Here is a 16,360-nt window from a genome sequence, read left to right on the forward strand (position 1 = left end):
GCATGCCGGGAGCGAGCGGCTGAGGCGGGGGCTGTGCTGGGGTTGCGGTCTGTGTCCGGGGGTTTCACGTGTGGCGAGACCCCGCTCCGCAGCCTCCTGCCGCCGCTCCTCGGAGAGGGGCTCGGGGCTCCGGGCGTGGGCCTCCCGGGAGGCTGCGGCAGTGGCGAGGAGCCGGGGAAGGGGGCACCGGTGCGGTGCTGTCGCGGTCCCGCTGCTGTGAGGCGGTCAGTCTGCGGTGGCGGGACCCCGCGAAACGCCGCCGGCGCGGGCAGGCGGGGACGCCGCCGTTGCCTGGTAGCGGCCGCCTCGGTTTTCCCCTCGTCTCCCCGCCTCTCTGCTGCCGGCCAGCGTGGGGATGAGGGCCACCGACTGGTGCCTGAGCTCGGCAGGGGCTGTCCTCGTCCTGGCCACCTCCAGCGACGAGCAGCACCCCGCCGAGAACGTCGCGGACGGGTGAGGAGGGCGCGGGGCGCTGAGGGGCCGTGAGTGGGGCGCGGGACCCGGCGGGAAGCAGCTGCTCCCCTCAGAGATTACCGCAGCCCCTCACCACCGGCTTCTGTCCTTTGCTTTACCTTTCCTGTAGGCACAGAGTTTAACTCTTTTTCTGGGGCCTCCACCGTTTGTGAGTCCTCCTGGGGTACTACTCGGGTACAGAGCCGGAGCGTTAGAGCATTAGTACCACATGAGAGCTTTTCCTATCGTTGTACACGGGTGTGCTAAAAGTACCCCAAATAACAATGGCTTTGGAGCTTTGGGGGGATTTTTGTGTAATAAATTTCTTTCAAGATGATTATAAATGGGAACCTGAAGATGGGGGTTTTGTCTGATTCCCTCCACAGAAGCTCAGAAACGTTTTGGACAACGACGGGCATGTTCCCACAGGAATTCATTATTGGTTTTCCTCAACGTGTAAAAATCAGCAAAGTCACAATCCAGTGCTATTTGGGTAAGACTTCACGTATTGCAGCTTGGCATAGGGACCGTGTTAGAATGAGTGCCTGTGACTATATGCACATTGTCGCAGTACTGTCACGGCCTCTAAGTAGTCACTTCTAAGAGATACACAAAGCTTAATCTAATTAATAAAGCTTCGTTTAGTTTAACAAAGCAATTGTTCTCCCCGTCCAAAGTTTTTGATAAACAAACTAGAAAAAGATGGAAAATCTACTTCATCTGTACTTAATTTGTTCTTGGAACACCTTCTACTGAGCTTATAACTACCTGTTCTGTTGCACCATGATGGCTGTTCTGATGTAACGGACAGGACTACAACACTTACTCTTTTAGTGATTTATGTTGAATATTGAGTTTTATAATTCAGTAGGACAGAACTCTTACTTTTTAAGAATAACATGAAGGAAAATGTGAGTTTTAAACCAGAAAGGCCTGTTAGGAGGTCAGAGCATGGAGACAGGAGCTTGACCCTTAGCAAGGGCTGTGTAAACGGCAGGAAAACTTGTCATTATTTGTCCAACCTGGAACACGGGGATGGTGGTTGTATTACAGTCCTGTCCCAAAAGTTAAAGGAAGAATGGATTAATTAATGCTTTTAAAGTGCTTTGTAGACAGGAAGTGATGGAACAAACCGTTATCAATACCACTCAGAACTTTTGTTCATATCTTAAATGTATCTATTCCAGTGCGGACTTTAAGGATTGAAAGAAGCATATCTAAAGATCCAGTAGATTTTGAACAGTGCATAGAAAAAGGTAAGATTCTGAATCTGCAGCAGTGTGGCTTTTGTGGGAATAGTGTTGATCTTTCTCAGTCAGTATTTTTAACCCCGTATCTATTTGTTGACAAGTGTGGCTCAATCACTATTTTACTAGATATTAATGCACTGAAATGCAGTTTATGAAGACTCCCGGTCTCTGTAGGAATTTGTAGACGTAAAATATAAGGTCTAAAAGCACTATTTGTGCCCTCGCTTTTATGGTCCAAAAATGAAAACCAGAATGATATAGTATAATAGAGTGGCATTTCCTGCATGGGTTGGTTGGTTTGGTTTAGGGTCGTTTTTTTAGTGCCTCCTGGGTGCCATTTTATATAGCAGTGTAATGAGTGGGATATATATGCACTGAGATATTGCAAAAACTATTTGTTCTCTTAAACCACCTTCTAAAAACAAAAGAGCAATTCCTGTATGCAGTGTAAGTTCATGGTCCTTAAACTCTCTTGCGCTCTGAAAGTCCAGTGAAAACTTTTCACAGCACTACAGATTATTCTTCATTATTTGCTTTAAAATATATTTTCTAGATTTGCAACACACAGAAGGACAACTTCAAATGGAAGAATTTCCAGTGAGTATTTACAGTGTACATCAGTAGTGCTTTGAGAAGTGAGGTGTCTAGACTAATTGTGGAGAAACCACGAGAAACCAAAATGTGCCTTTATTCACAGTAATTGCTCAGTTGATGTTCAGTACAGAAATTTTTAGGTCACAGTATGAAATTGCAGTTCCCGATTGCACATTTGTAGATTAGAGTATGAAATGGCAACTGCCCACTGCTCCTAAGTATGGGAAAGAGCTCTTTCCAGAAGTGTGGCAGTCTTTCCTCCTTGAATTGTTTCCTTTATGGCTGCAGTACTTGGGAGAGAGGGATGGGACTTCTTTGAATTGCTGTCATCTAAAGAAACTCTGAAGCCAGCTAGATGAGACAGAAGGCCTTGCTTTATGTGTAATTCGAGCACAGACAGAAATATCTAGATCTCTCTGTTGAACAGTGCTCTCTGCAAATGTTGTTTGATAGTTATGTTACTACAGAGAATGCAAGAACATGTTTGGGGTTTTTGTTTCCTTCTACAGCTTCCTGATTTCCAAGCCACTTACTTGCGTTTCATCATCAAATCTGCCTTTGATCACTTTGTGTCGGTGCACCGAGTGACGGCAGAGGGTACAGCTGAGAACACTTAAGTCCAGCTTAAATTTGTACTTCTTGTTTTTTATAAAGAAATTTCATTGTGGTATCTGTAGCACAGAGAAAACTTTTAAATTTTTAATTATTAAAACCTTGTATTAAAGTGTTTGTTGAAGGTATGGATGTTGTATGCCTTCCCCCGTCCCCAGTTTAATGTATGTCATGCAGTACTCCTGTTAATTGTAGTAACAGCTTTCTGGTTTTATAACCTAGATTGCTACCTTAGAACACTTGAACATAACCAAGTCTGTTTAAATAAGTATGTTTTAATCAGGCTTTCTTAGTATATGAATTAAAGCTCTAATTTCCTCTAAAATGTTTGCCTTGCACTCAGAGTTATATAAATAAAACCCAAGTGTGAAATAGTTAAATGGGAGGTATTGCTTCCTATTGCCAAGCAGGTCCTTCAGAAGTTCTTAAGTCAGTACCTTTCTCATCAACTCAAACTGTTCAAGAGGATTAATATGTCTGCTATTACAGAACTTGGGGGTAGAGGGGCAGGGTGGGGAAGGAAACAATCTGAAGCCATCTGAAGTGCTCTGATAGGTTTTTAATAGTTGCATATCAATCCCTTGTTTCTATAAGTATTCTCTTCACTCAGGTCCCAGCCGTCTGTGCTTTGTGCTGGGACTGTCATAACAAATACTAATAGAAACAAACGTTGACAGAGGTTGTCTTGTTCAGAAGCCTTCTGAAGTCAGTGGAAGCGAGCATTTAGGGAAATTGTATGTACGCAAGAGAACCTTAACGCCGTGAAAGCCGTTGTGTTGCGTGCCAGTCGATGTCTGCAGAGGGCACCAACCCCAATGTTTATCTTGCACAGTACTTACAAAGGTAAGTGCTTGTTTCCTGACAGCTCCGTGCACCCAACTGCTATTCCTTACCCCAAGTAGGATAAGCATAGTAAGATCCCCCAGTGCAGTAATGGGGGGCAGTGATGAGGCTTGGGAACCTCTAAAGAAACATGTAAGGGACCACTTTACATAGGAAAACTTATTCATTGGGCTGTTTTTCTCCAGATAGTCTTTACTCTGAAGCCGTCTTCTATTTCATTTTTTCGAGGATGGCACGTATTTCCTGGGGGTAATAATTCCAAGGCCCCTCTCCTCCCTGCAAAGGCAATAAAATTTTACAGTCATTCTCAGGTATGCAAAGCAGAAATGCTTTAGAGCACAGTGGGCAGGTGCACTTGGGGAGAGCTGACCTCATTAATGTTTACAAATACATAAAGGGTGGGTGTCAGGAGGATGGAGCCAGGCTGTGCTCAGTGATGGGCAATGATAGGACAAGGGGCAACACGTACAAGCTGGAACAGAAGAGGTTCCAAAGAAACAAAAGAAACACTTCTTCCCTGTTCAGGTGAAGGAGCACTGGAAGGGGCTGCCCAGATGGGTTTTAGAGTCTCCTTCTGTGGAGATATTTGAAACCCACTGGGACAAGTTCCTGTGTGACCTACTCTAGGTGGTCCTGCTCTGGCAAGGGGTTGGGCTGGATGATCTCTAAAGGTCCCTTCTAGCCCTTAAGATTCTGTGATTCTTCTGTGTGACAGCCAGCAGGTGGGAGATGGTATGTGCACAGGTTACACCCTGCTGTGTTACCAGGACAGGGCCAACATCTGGATCCGGGAGCTGGCAAGCCTGCCTGGGTCTCTCAGCTTAGGGCATTCCTAATGAGCCAAAAGATAAATATTTGAACCAGACTGAGGTGTGTACATCAAATATGGACATTGAAAAGGCCCAGACTGGGTTTGCTGCCTCTTCTCTCCACAGTTACAGTGAATTGTGAAACCTTTAGCTCTCAAACAGAATGAAATACTGTTTAAATGTAAAGCATTCTCAAATTCTTTTGAAATTTAAGAATCTTGGTACAGTGTGCTCAGTATTATTGTTGAGATGTTTTACCTTGTGGACAACCTTCCCTCCTTGAAGTATATACAGTCGTTCTGGCAGCGCAGCGTATTTTGCACTGCTCACGTTCTCCATAGTGTCCAAAACCACTGGACATAAGGGATTCTTTTTCTGTAGCAATTGTGCTGCAATTTTTCGATCTTCAAGGCTTCTGTGCTTTTTAATAACAACATTGTTTTTAAAAGCCCATCCATCTAAAACAAACGAGAAAGGGATTTAGCAAGGGACATCCTAAATAGGTGTTAAGAGTGTGGAGACATGTTGTCTGTCATATCCCAGCACTGTTAAAAAATACTTGTAATCCTCACATGAGAACTTGCCGTGAAATGAAAGCCCTGCCTCAAAGGACAGCAGTACTTGAGTTTTTCGGTGGTCTCAAGATCTATTTTTACAAAATAGTTTTAATTTCAGCAAACTGTATGTTCCCCTTGCCCTGGATTCTGAAATATTGAATGTATTTTCCCACGTGAATCAGCTCTCAAGAAATAATCAAGTGGGAGATATATATCCTGTTTGGATAAGGTTTGTCACAACTGTTGGCAGAGAAGGGATTTGAAGATGGCCAGTAGTGCTGTCAGCTGGTGACAGTTCATTTAGTGCAGTTGCAACAATAGCACTGTTCACTCTGCTGGATTCTCCTCATTAAGCCTAGAAACTGACATTCAGTGAGAAGGGAAGAATCGGAGTGAGGATACACCATCCTTTTTCAGAAACAGGCAGCCACACATTCACACACAATTCTTCCCTGTGAATAGAAACTAGAAAAAGGTTTTGATGCCTGACTGAGTTATTGTCTGATTCTCAACTACTGAAAGTGATGTAGAGTTAGAAAACTTGAAAGCCGTAAATATTATGTTTTAGAAAAGCCCCTTAACTCTGGGATCAAATCGGTGCCAGTGTGTTACTTAAGAGTCCTGTGTGCATGAAAGAGTGTGGAAAAAATTAACCAACAAACTATACAAATTAATGTCTGTGTTCTATTCTTCAGACATGTTAAAAATGAATTCATTTTTTTACATGCTGGCATTGCTCACTTAGCCTCTGTTCTATCAATGTTTCTTTTTCCCTTCCAGAAGGAGCAGTACTAACACTGAGAGGAAGTTCTGTAAAGATACAGCTACGTTCTTTGGTTCAGCAGGAGTACCTCGGTGTGAAATGAGATGTGTGAGTAAACTGGAGAGTTAGAGACACAAACTGGTGCTGAGATTTGGTGTTGCTGCCTTTGATTTGAGGAAGCAGTTTTGGTAGAGATGACTGTGATGTTTGTGCTGTTTGTAATTTACCTTCTGCGTGAGCTTCTTCAATGTAGACAATAAGAAAATCTGCTATAGAGCTGAAATCTTTGATGAGCTTGTTGAACTCATGAAACGTTAACATGAACGAAGGTCATGTGCAGCTTCCAAAATTCAGGATTAGAGGTCGGTTATCTGGGAAGAAAAGGGGAAACTTTGTGGTTAAATCAGTGGTGGGAGGAAGGACAGGGTTAAATGGATGTGCTGTGTTGAGCTTTGGCCTTAAGATGTTAAAATTATCAAGAGAAGATCTTCACCTTTGCAAGTGATGCTTGCTGTTCCCCAGCCTCGCTCTGCCCTGTGCTGGATCCAGCAACGAGCTGAACCGAGAGGTCCCTTTCCTGCACAGAGCCCAGGAAGGGTGGGAGGCACCCTGCAGTCACACAGCTTCTCGTGTCCTCATTGCAGAGCCAGTTCCAAGTTACCAGCCTTTTGGGGTAGGGAACTGATCTAAAATCAGAACCAGCGCGGCCAGCAGGAGCAGGGCAGTGATTGTCCCCTGTGTCACTCGGCACTGGTGAGGCCGCACCTCCAGTGCTGCATTTAGCTTTGGGCTCCTCATTACAAGAGGGACATTGAGAGGCTGGAGTGTGTTCAGGTCTGGAGCACAAGTCTGATGAGGGAGCTGAGAGTGTTCAGACTGGAGAAAAGGAGGCTGACGGGAGACCACCTTGCTCTCTACAACTAGCTGACGGGAGGTTGTAGGGAGGTGGGGGTCAGTCACTGTTCTCAAGATCCTAGCAACAAGATGAGAGGAAATGTCCTCAATTTGCACCAGGTGAAGTTTAGATTGGAGATTAGGGGAAATTTCTTCACCAAAAAGGTTGTGAAGCACTGTCCCAGGCTGGCCAGAGAAGTGGTGGAGTCCCCATCCCTGGAGAGATTCCAAAGCCATGTAGCTGTTGCTCTGAGGGTCATGGGTTAGTGCTGGCTGTGGCAGTGCTGGGTTAATGGTTGAACTTGATGATCTTAAGGGTCTTTTCCAACCTAATTGGTTCTGTGACTCTGTAAAGTGGCTGTAAGGCACGTGGCACGTCACAGCCTCCCCAGGGTCCATAGCACAAAGGAACTTCACAACTACTAAACGGGATCATCTGTCAGGCTTTTCAGAGGACAGTGGTGCAGGGATGGATGTACAAGCACAGGGTCCTGAGGCCTTTAACCGACCCTATTGGACGTGGAGTTTTTGCCAGAGACATCAGCTTGAGCTGAACTGAGTGGAAGCTGCAGACTTTTCAGTCGTGCAACACAAGCTCCTATGCTTTCCAGCTCCTCCTGGAATTTCCTGTCCAAGCAGCACTCTGGTTATATGTTATTATTTATTGAACTGTTACACAAGCCCCTGGCAAAAGTATCCATGTGCTTGCTTGCAAATTAACACAGCATGTGCCTACAGGTGTTAGCATCTGTTTGCAAGGCTTCCATTTAAGAGGACTTGCAGGATTTTTAAGCACCTCTTTTTGTCTCTGGTTATGTTAAATCATCTGAAATTTGTTCAAGGCCTTCCTTCTGGCTGAGCTTCATTTAAAATACTGCTGCTAATACAGATCCACATCCTAAAGGATCTAATAAAGGGGGTGCTTTCCTGTAGGTATTGTGTGTATCTCTCTGCCAAATTTGCATCCTATTTCCTACATAAATATATCTATAATTAGAAAAGCAGAGTGAGAGAAGGATGTAATCCCTCCCATGGGGATCCAGTCTGCAGCTTAATGATTAATTCCACATTCTACAGAGCTCTCGGTGGGAGGCAGAGGACAAAGTACGAAGCAGCTTCTTTTTTTCTGCTTTATTTCTAGCTACTTTGAATCTGGATAAAAAACCCTACTGTGTGCTTTTTCTAGGCTTTAGGGTGGCTAAGGGCACTGGTGGGAGACTTTCTGTACGTAGTCAGCACTCATGAATCACTGCAAACGCTTCTGATCCTGGGTCTTCTCTTCTTAAACCAAATTATTCTCTTGGCTTTCAGTCAAGAGGTATTTCCAGGCAGAGCCAGCTTTTGCAAGAGGTTCCTAAGCTTACTAGGGGGAAGGGATATTGCAGCCAGGATTATAAATGTAGGTTATACTTGAAATTCAAGAGGTAGACAGCTGGAGGGAGGGAGGGCTGTTGGTCAGGTCTGCAAGGGCACACAGTCTCCTGCCTGTCCCCAGCCCCTCAGCAGCCTCCTCTCATTGATTGTCTTGGCAAGCCCAGCCCCTTGGTGTGGTTGATGTACTGACCTTGCATGAAGTCAAGGAGGTGATGAACTTCACCGTTTAAAGTCACCACCGGCGTGTTGGGAGCAGGATGTCCCTCCCAGGCTTCATCCTCCAGCCTCTTCCACTTCACCCTGAGCACAAAGAGCAAATACTTGAAGCTGAAAAAAGTGGGTCCCCAGTTTTCATAGCTGAACTTCGGGTTTTCATTCATCCTGCTTTTTTCTCCTAGTTTGAGGATGTGTCTTTTCATGGCATTGGGGAACAGTATCATCAGTGTTTTGCCAATGACAACAGACGTAGTTACTTGCAGAAGGATGAGGGTTTTTTGTAGGAATGTCCTGATGCTGAGCATGGTGGCACAGGTCTGCCTGCTCCCTGCAGGAATGCAGCCTGCTGGCAGGGGCAAAGGTGGAGAGCGAGGGGGAGGAAAAGTGGCCACGTGTTGGGTCAAATTTCTGTGTGTGAGGCAAGGCCAGTCCCCTGCCATGGACTTAAGTGTCTGTGGTAGCAGGGGCCTGGCTGCCACACTCTCCATCCATAGCAACAGCAGATGTTTTGTGCCAGCTGCCCAGTTCCAAGGCTTATTCACAAATAGCTGGTGTATTTTACCACTGCGAGAAGCCTGTCAGTAGGTGCAGACTAAATAAATGAGGTTTGCAGTGCCTGAAGGCCTGACCCTGCCCATGCAGGGCTGGCTGCTGCTGCCGCTCCCACAGGGCCATCCAATGGAGCTTGAGTCCAATTCCCCTGCCAAAGCAGGGTCACACAGGAACGTGTCCAGGTGGGTTTGGAAACCTCCAAGGCAGGAGCCTCCACACCCTCCCTGTGCAGCCTGTGCCAGGGCTCCCTCACCTCAGCAGTGCAAGAGCTTTTCCTCATGTTTAAATGGAACTTTGTGTTCCAGCTTCTTCCCATCACCCCTTGTCCTGTCACTGGATACAACAGAAACAAGTGCTGCCCCAGGCTGCTGACACCCGCTATTAGGTATTTGTCAGTACTGCAGAGATCTCGCCTCGGTCTGCTGCGGGCGGAACGGCCGCTGCTGCTGCAGCCTTTGCTCAGGCCGCGGGGGCGGCGCAGTGCCACGGCCGGGCCCCGCCTCTAGCCGGGGACCGCGGGCTCTTTAAGGGGGCGGGCGGAAGCGGAAGCGCGGCGCGCTCTGTGATTGGCCGGGGCTCCCAGTGCCGCCGGTGTGTTTGTGGCGGGGCGGGGCCAGGAGAGCAGCGCGGCTGCTGATTGGCTGTCGCTGCGCAGCGCCGCTGCCCCTGTAACGGAGCCGAGGGGCCGCTGCCGGTAGCGATCGTGCTGCGGCGGAGCCCGGAGGTGCGGGGGCTTCCCGGGCCCGCACCCGCGGGCCGGGTGACCGGGGGCGGCTCGGTGTGCTGTGGGCGGGGACGTGGGGCGGGAGCGGCGGCGGGGCTGGGCGTTAGGGGAAGGGGCGGGACGGGCGCCCGCTGTGGGGTCAGCGCCGCCTCTGTGCTGTGTGCCAGGAGGGTCCAGGCCTCGGGGAGCTGTTCCTCCACCAAGCGGATGAATGGCGGCTGCGGACGAGCTCAAATTCCAAGGTAAAGGCGGTAGCGCAGGTGTGAAGGGGGGATGGGGGCCGGTCTGGCGGAGCGGCTGGGACGCGTTGCTGAGCTTCCGCTGGGCCAAAACTTCCGTCGAGTCTTGGGGCGCACGGCAGGAGCGGCTCCACTTTCCCGAGGTGCAGACACCACGTCATCGGTGTCGGCTGAAATCCTTTGGCGTGGAAAGCGAATGCTAGAAACTGTATTTAGAAGAGACTGTAGTTTTAGTCTTCCTTGATCTTTAGGAAATAAATTTAAATCTGAGAAAAATGCAGTTTTTAGAGAAGGTTAATAGAACCTATTTCTCCAGTCTTTTCAGGTAACTTCCCCCTGCCCTCGCAGAGACCTGCTGGCCCTCAAGTGGGGGCTGACTGCAGGAAGGACAGGCAGTCTGCCGTGGGGTTAGGCTCCCGTGCTGCCATGCAGCTAGGCTCTTGTTCTGCCCGTGGCGTTAGGCTCTATTGCTGCAGGCAACTTAGCAAGGAGGGCAACCAACGCTGTATTAACTAAGTAAATGTCCAACTTGATCCGTGTCAGTTTGGGCTTTAAGAGACAGATCATACTTGACATGCTAAAGCTAGTGATATGTCCTTTCTTGGGCTGTGGAGGGGTTTTAATGTAGTTTTTTGAGTGAGAAGACAAGTTTTGGTAGCTTCATCATCACCTGTCTTGTACTGCACTTACTTGCAGAATTTGACGATGCAGCTAATTTGCTTGCAGCAAACCCTGACGCTACCACAATAAGCATCGACGAGCCAGCAGAAACACCCAAGAATCAGCACAGCCGTCTGCAGGAGCCAGGGAGGGAGGAGGATGATGAATTGCTGGGGACTGATGACTCGGATAAAACAGAGGTAATGCTCCTGGGCCCACCATGCCTCCATCAGTTGTGTACCAATGGGGCTGACAATGCTGAGATGTTTCTAGAAGACACCAGAGATTCATACTGAGTGACTTCAAACTCTGCTGCTTCTCTGTTGCAGGTTACTTTGTTGATAGCAGAGTTGGGAAAAGCATATGGATGTTGGCTCTTCAGTTGTTGCGGTTTGCAGCCTAGGAAATTCATAGACTCATAGAATCATTTCAGTTGGAAAGGACCTTTAAGATCATCAAGTCCAACACTGCCAGCTGAAATTGCACTGAAATGGTGGTGACTTCATCTAGGTGAACCTGCTTGAGCAGGGGGGTTGGACTAGATGATCTCTAAAGGCCCCTTCCAACCCCTACCATTCTGTGATTTAAGCTAAGAGATGAGCGCAGCAGCAGCTGAAAACCCAGCACTGTGCTTGTTTCTGTCAGTTCTGCTGTGGGGCTGGTCACTCTGGCAGCAGAGCAGGAAACTTGGAAATGGGCAAGGCTTGGCTGAAGGGTTCAGCTAATACAGCCATTGGCTATCCGGAGGGAACTTGTGCTGCCAATGAAGACGTGTGTTAGAAATGATGTGGCAGAAGGGTAGTCTCAGGCTGCTCTTAGAACCCCAGGCCACTATTCTGCTTGCAGGGAGGTAAGAGACTAGTTGCCTCTAACAAACACTAGAGGAGGAAGGCAAACCTTTTAAAAATTCATAGCAGGTGCCACCCAATGAAGTTTGTTTTTATCTGGGTACAGAAATCGTTGTACTGTTGTGTAAATGAGCTAGTAAAGCATTTGAGTTTCATGCTTGTAACATTTTTCCATGTTACCTTTCTCACCATACAGCTGCTTGCAGGACAGAAGAAAAGTGCTCCTTTCTGGACATTTGAGTACTACCAGACGTTCTTTGATGTGGACACGTACCAGGTTAATGCTCTACGCCAAAGGAGAGCTATTATCTGAACTACACCTTATCCAGACAATGAGGTGGTTTTGTGTTTTCAGTCAGACATATCTGTATGTTTTCACAGGTCCTGGACAGAATCAAAGGTTCTGTTTTCCCAGTACCAGGGAAAAACTTTGTAAGGCTGTATATCCGCAGCAACCCTGACCTTTACGGTAGGTACGAGGTGTGAGAAGTTCTCTCCCTGGGCTAAATGTTCCAAGTTTGTATTTTTTGTACTTGCTAATCTTAAAAAGCAAGAGGACAGAGGAATTGTCGTTGAAGTTTTTTGTTTCTTTGTAAGGTCCCTTTTGGATATGTGCCACACTCGTCTTTACCATTGCTGTTAGTGGCAATCTCTCCAATTTCTTCATCCATCTGGGCAAACCGACGTACCACTACGTGCCTCAGTTCAGAAAAGGTTTGTAAGTGGTCAATACAGTCCTGAGTTTGTGGTATTGGCTTGGTGATTTGGGCTTGGTTTTGTTTTAGAATGCAGAAAAAGTAATACAAAACCAGGTCACAGCCTTGATTTAGCAGAGGTTTTTGATTGATTGCTCTCTTTACATTTTGAGAGATGTGAAATGAGTCCATAAAATGGGCTGTAACTGGGCAGAACCCTACTCCTCCAGAGCATAAAGTAGTCACGGGGTTTTATTAGAGCAAGCAGGAGTAATCAGAGCAATTGTTTTCTCAGCCTTAGTGAATGCTTCCTTGTACAGAGAGCGAAAGCCCAGCAGTGGCCACTGTGGTGCTTTTGTTAGGTGCCTGTCTGGATCCATGGCCTTCTAGGAGCCTGCAGGCCTCAGACAGAAGATTATTAAATCAGAGCATTATATCACCTACCGAGGGCTGGCAGTTATTCCCTTCTGGCAAACTCAAAAATAAGCAAAAGGTGCTCAACTCATTTGGGCCCCAGAGAACTCAGAGTGAGGAGTCAGGTGTTGATAGCTGTCCCTGCAGTATGAAGTAGACTGCTGGCCATGCAGAGGAATATGGCTTCTGTTTGTTTCCAAACCCCACAGCATGAATGCTGCCACTGGGGAATCCAGTCACCTGAGTAATTTCACGTTTGACACTCGTGTCTCTATTCTCTATCTTTTTTTTTCAGCTTGTCTGCATTCTATCCCCATTTTTCAGTAGCTATTAGTAGACAGCTTTCTGTTTTTAACTAAGTTTTCCCTTGTGACATTCACGCTGAAACCAACAGCACTTTATACACAGGTGTAAAAAAAGAAATTGAAAATACCAAGAGAGTACTTTCTGGAGTCTTTAATTTTAAACTAATCTGAAGTGCTGGCAAAGTAGTGGGTGTAAACTGGGTGGAAACGTCAAGTTCTCAGTTTATTAATCATTCAAACTTTATCTTTTGAGAGTAACTTCAGAGGTAGTTTGTACTTTTCAGGCTAAATGCCTTTGGTTCTGGCTGGTATTCTAAATAACATGTGAAATCTTTTGTCCTATTTCCAGTATCCATAGCAGCAACAACAATTTATGCATATGCTTGGCTTGTTCCCCTTGCTCTCTGGGGATTCCTGATGTGGAGGAACACTAAAGTTATGAACATTGTCTCCTACTCGTTCCTGGAGATAGTGTGTGTATATGGCTACTCCCTGTTCATTTACATTCCCACCGCGGTACGTATGGCCCAGAGAGTGCAGCTCTCTTACCTGTTTGAAAAATCTGATACTTCTTGTAATATTGTTCATATCAGTCAAAATCTTGGGGACTGGGAAAATGATTTGCTCCTTTTGCTTGCCTAGAATAAAGCTTTTTTGTTGAAGCTTGTCCAACATAAAGACATCTTGTGGTTTGTGGGTCCTGGAAAAACCCAGGACAGGTCATTTCCCCAGAGGCAGCAAATCCAGCAAGGGTGCTGGAGGCAACTTTGGGGGTGGGGATGTGTGTCCCTGGGTGCAGACAGATACGAGTGTGCCAGATGGCAATGCTGATGGCCCTAAGGACAAGCTTCCCTAGCAAGGACTGTCTTGGGCCATGCTGGCAAGGAGCAGGCCTTGGGAGGGAGTGTTGCAACTCAAGGGAGATGCTCTTTTCATGTTTGCTATTTTCTCAAATACCAGACACATACCAGCTAAGGCAGGAGTTAATTTGTGCACAAATTGGCTGGAGGTGATGAAATGTCACAGAACAATGGGTTAAATAAACAAATCCCCATTTCACAGTTTGTTTTAACAATCATTTTCCTCCCTCTTACAGATTTTATGGATCATTCCACAAAAAGTGGTGCGCTGGGTGCTGATGATATTCTCCCTGTGCCTCTCGGGGTCGGTTTTGGTGATGACCTTCTGGCCTGCTGTCCGAGACGACAACCGGCGCATCGCGCTGTCGACCGTGGGGACTATCATTCTGCTCCATGCCCTGCTGTCTGTCGGCTGTTTGGTATGACCCTGCCTTGCCTTTTCTTTCTCAATTATTTCCTGGTTGCTGCAAAAGCTTTTCTTAAAAAATCAGTGAAGAAACAGTACTTCTGAAAAACTTCCAAAGCAAAAATTCCAGTTAATTCAAACATGGCAAACATTGGTGCCAATCTGACTTTGAGTTTGTTGCTAGCACTGCCAATACGTTTTTAGCACAAACCCCTAACAAAACAGTCTTAAATTTCTGTGGAATTCATCATAGTATCAGCAAAGCATTAATCTTTATGGTATCCAGTCACAGCTTATTGCAATGAGTACTCTGCTTAGTTAATTCTCTGAAATGTTCAACGTGTAGTGTGTGCTTATGAGTTTTATGTGTGAAGCCTGCTAGAACTGAGTAAAACATCACCATTGTGAAGGCAGCCGACCCTAATGCTACTGAAATGCTTAGAGCTGAGCACCTAAATTATTTCATATCTGTTTGTTGCAGTACGTAGAATGATATCATCAGTTCTATTCCCCTGCTAGCTTCCAGAGCAGATGGGTCTGGTTCCCTGCAGCTCAGCGTGCAGGGAGGCAAAGGCAAAACACAACTTTTGTGTTAGCAGGAGACTTGCAGCTGACTTCAGTGGGGCTCCTGTCACTGGAGGCTGCCTGCAGCTTCATTAATTAAAACAGCAAATGGTCAAATAAATAGCTGAAATCCAGACCTTTCTAGTGCAGGTCTATTTCAAAGGCCTTAGCTGCTACTGGTGACGTTTAAAAGTAGAGTTTAGAGCACTGTTTTGGCTGTTGCTGATCTGATAAAACCAGGAAAGTCCCAAATCTGCCATTTTACTGCTGTGTTTGTACCTTGTACAGTCAGTGTGGAAAGATGAGGCAGAACTGTTTGTTACTCTCTGAACAGTTTTTCTCCTCTGTAACAATGTAGGCATACTTTTTTGATGCCCCCGAACTGGATTTTCCTGCACCTATTATCCCTGCTCACAATGGAACAACAGTAATAACAAAGAGTCGGTAAATAAGGTAAGAGCCCAGTCTAACCTTTCTATGTAACCATCTAGAAACTTTCCCATTACTATGGTTGAGTGGAAATGTGAGGACAGACTAATTTTGCCCAATGGCACCTCTATATAAATGCCACTGATTACCTTTTCTTTCAGTTGTATATTTAAAGTATAGCCATAAAGATGTCAAAGGCTCTGGGGAACAAAGTTTACGTGGTTTACTTTTGGTGAAGAAGCACACATTTAAATAATCTGCTCAGTCCCAAAGGGTCATTCCAAAGATGGGAGTTTTTTCACCTCAGTCCCTTACAAAAGCCTGAGTGTTTGTTAGAATTTGTACTGCACAAGTAAAAGTTCAGGAGTATCATAACATATTGCTTTTTACCTTTCCTTTTAATGATCAATTGGGTGTTTTTTCCCCTTGATGTTTGTAAGAGTGTTTGGGGGCAGCATCTCTCTCTGTGTATGGGGCCAGCTGTGCAGTCTCAGAGCAGGGCTGCCTGGGCTCTCGAGCCATCCCTATGGGCCACATTCCTTGCGTGGCATGGTTTGAGGTTTTGCTTCCTGGTAGCTGGGAGTGCTGCCAGCAGCAGACGACATTTGAATTCTGTTGGAGAGATGAGACGTGGAACAAGTCCAGGAAAGGGCTAATAGACATCCAGAGGCCTGACCAGCCCCAAGTGTGCATGTGGAAATCGGAGTATTTACCTACTAGAAGCTGAATTAGATTAAAAAAGGGAAACAAATATTAAAAATCGGCCAAATACGTCTAGCAGAGTAGTCATAAAAAATTACCAGCTGTGACACAGTCTAATCATGCAGATCCATTTTAGAGGCTTTCCTCCTGCAAAATCAGTGTCTCATCCCAGGTGCCTAATAAGACACAATATAATGGTAATGAATTTAGGATTTATATCTAGCTACGTGCCTTACTGTGTTCTCTGGTGCCTGTGAGGAGCTGCGACATTCATAGGAGTTACTTGTTTCTTTCAGATTACAGTGCCCGTGTCTCCATCTGTAACTTTATTTTAGATTATATTTTTCACTGAAGACCGTGAGAAGTGCAAGACCAGGGGCTGTTTTTTGCAGGAGGACAGCAGTGTCCCATGGCCCTTCGGACACCTCCGTGCTCACTGGAAGCTGTTACCATAAGAAGTGTGATCCTAATTTGTTGCCTGTGTTTTTTTTTCCCTCCCCGTGCCACACTTTTGCCTCTGAATAAAGTGTTCAGAAAGTGATGTGAGACTGTTTCGGGCAGGAAACACCGCATACTCCTCCCAAGCTGGGAGGGGGC

The 16,360-nt window shown here is 46.2% G+C and overlaps 3 protein-coding genes across 6 annotated transcripts; 2 read left to right on the plus strand and 1 right to left on the minus strand.

The window, feature by feature from the left end:
• Positions 1 to 3: 3 nt before the first annotated feature.
• On the plus strand, positions 4 to 3,371 carry IFT25 (intraflagellar transport 25). Its single transcript, XM_062003420.1, has 5 exons — positions 4 to 453; positions 840 to 946; positions 1,641 to 1,709; positions 2,257 to 2,300; positions 2,807 to 3,371. The coding sequence occupies exons 1-5, from the start codon at positions 356 to 358 to the stop codon at positions 2,912 to 2,914; spliced, it is 426 nt and encodes a 141-aa protein (XP_061859404.1). The 5' UTR covers positions 4 to 355; the 3' UTR covers positions 2,915 to 3,371.
• A 353-nt stretch (positions 3,372 to 3,724) lies between these two features.
• On the minus strand, positions 3,725 to 8,891 carry DIO1 (iodothyronine deiodinase 1). The gene is made up of 4 exons (XM_010202712.2): positions 8,340 to 8,891; positions 6,109 to 6,252; positions 4,820 to 5,019; positions 3,725 to 4,028 (listed from the first exon to the last, which is right to left on the minus strand). Exons 1-4 carry the CDS (start codon positions 8,851 to 8,853, stop codon positions 3,963 to 3,965), a joined length of 924 nt encoding a protein of 307 aa, XP_010201014.2. The 5' UTR covers positions 8,854 to 8,891; the 3' UTR covers positions 3,725 to 3,962.
• A 678-nt stretch (positions 8,892 to 9,569) lies between these two features.
• YIPF1 (Yip1 domain family member 1) lies at positions 9,570 to 16,304 on the plus strand. 4 transcript variants are annotated; one of them, XM_062003748.1, is made up of 10 exons: positions 9,570 to 9,641; positions 9,809 to 9,883; positions 10,577 to 10,740; positions 11,585 to 11,665; positions 11,770 to 11,857; positions 11,986 to 12,102; positions 13,152 to 13,318; positions 13,899 to 14,081; positions 14,991 to 15,085; positions 16,060 to 16,304. In XM_062003748.1, exons 2-9 carry the CDS (start codon positions 9,853 to 9,855, stop codon positions 15,078 to 15,080), a joined length of 921 nt encoding a protein of 306 aa, XP_061859732.1. In that variant the 5' UTR covers positions 9,570 to 9,641; positions 9,809 to 9,852; the 3' UTR covers positions 15,081 to 15,085; positions 16,060 to 16,304. The 4 variants fall into 4 exon arrangements, with proteins under 4 accessions (XP_061859732.1, XP_061859734.1, XP_061859731.1 ...); XM_062003750.1 differs by having other exon boundaries at positions 10,607 to 10,740; XM_062003747.1 differs by lacking the exon at positions 9,570 to 9,641 and having other exon boundaries at positions 9,750 to 9,883.
• The last annotated feature ends 56 nt before the right edge of the window (positions 16,305 to 16,360 follow it).

The sequence above is a fragment of the Colius striatus genome, chromosome 10 (assembly GCF_028858725.1).
Source record: "Colius striatus isolate bColStr4 chromosome 10, bColStr4.1.hap1, whole genome shotgun sequence".
Taxonomy (NCBI): Eukaryota; Metazoa; Chordata; class Aves; order Coliiformes; family Coliidae; genus Colius; species Colius striatus.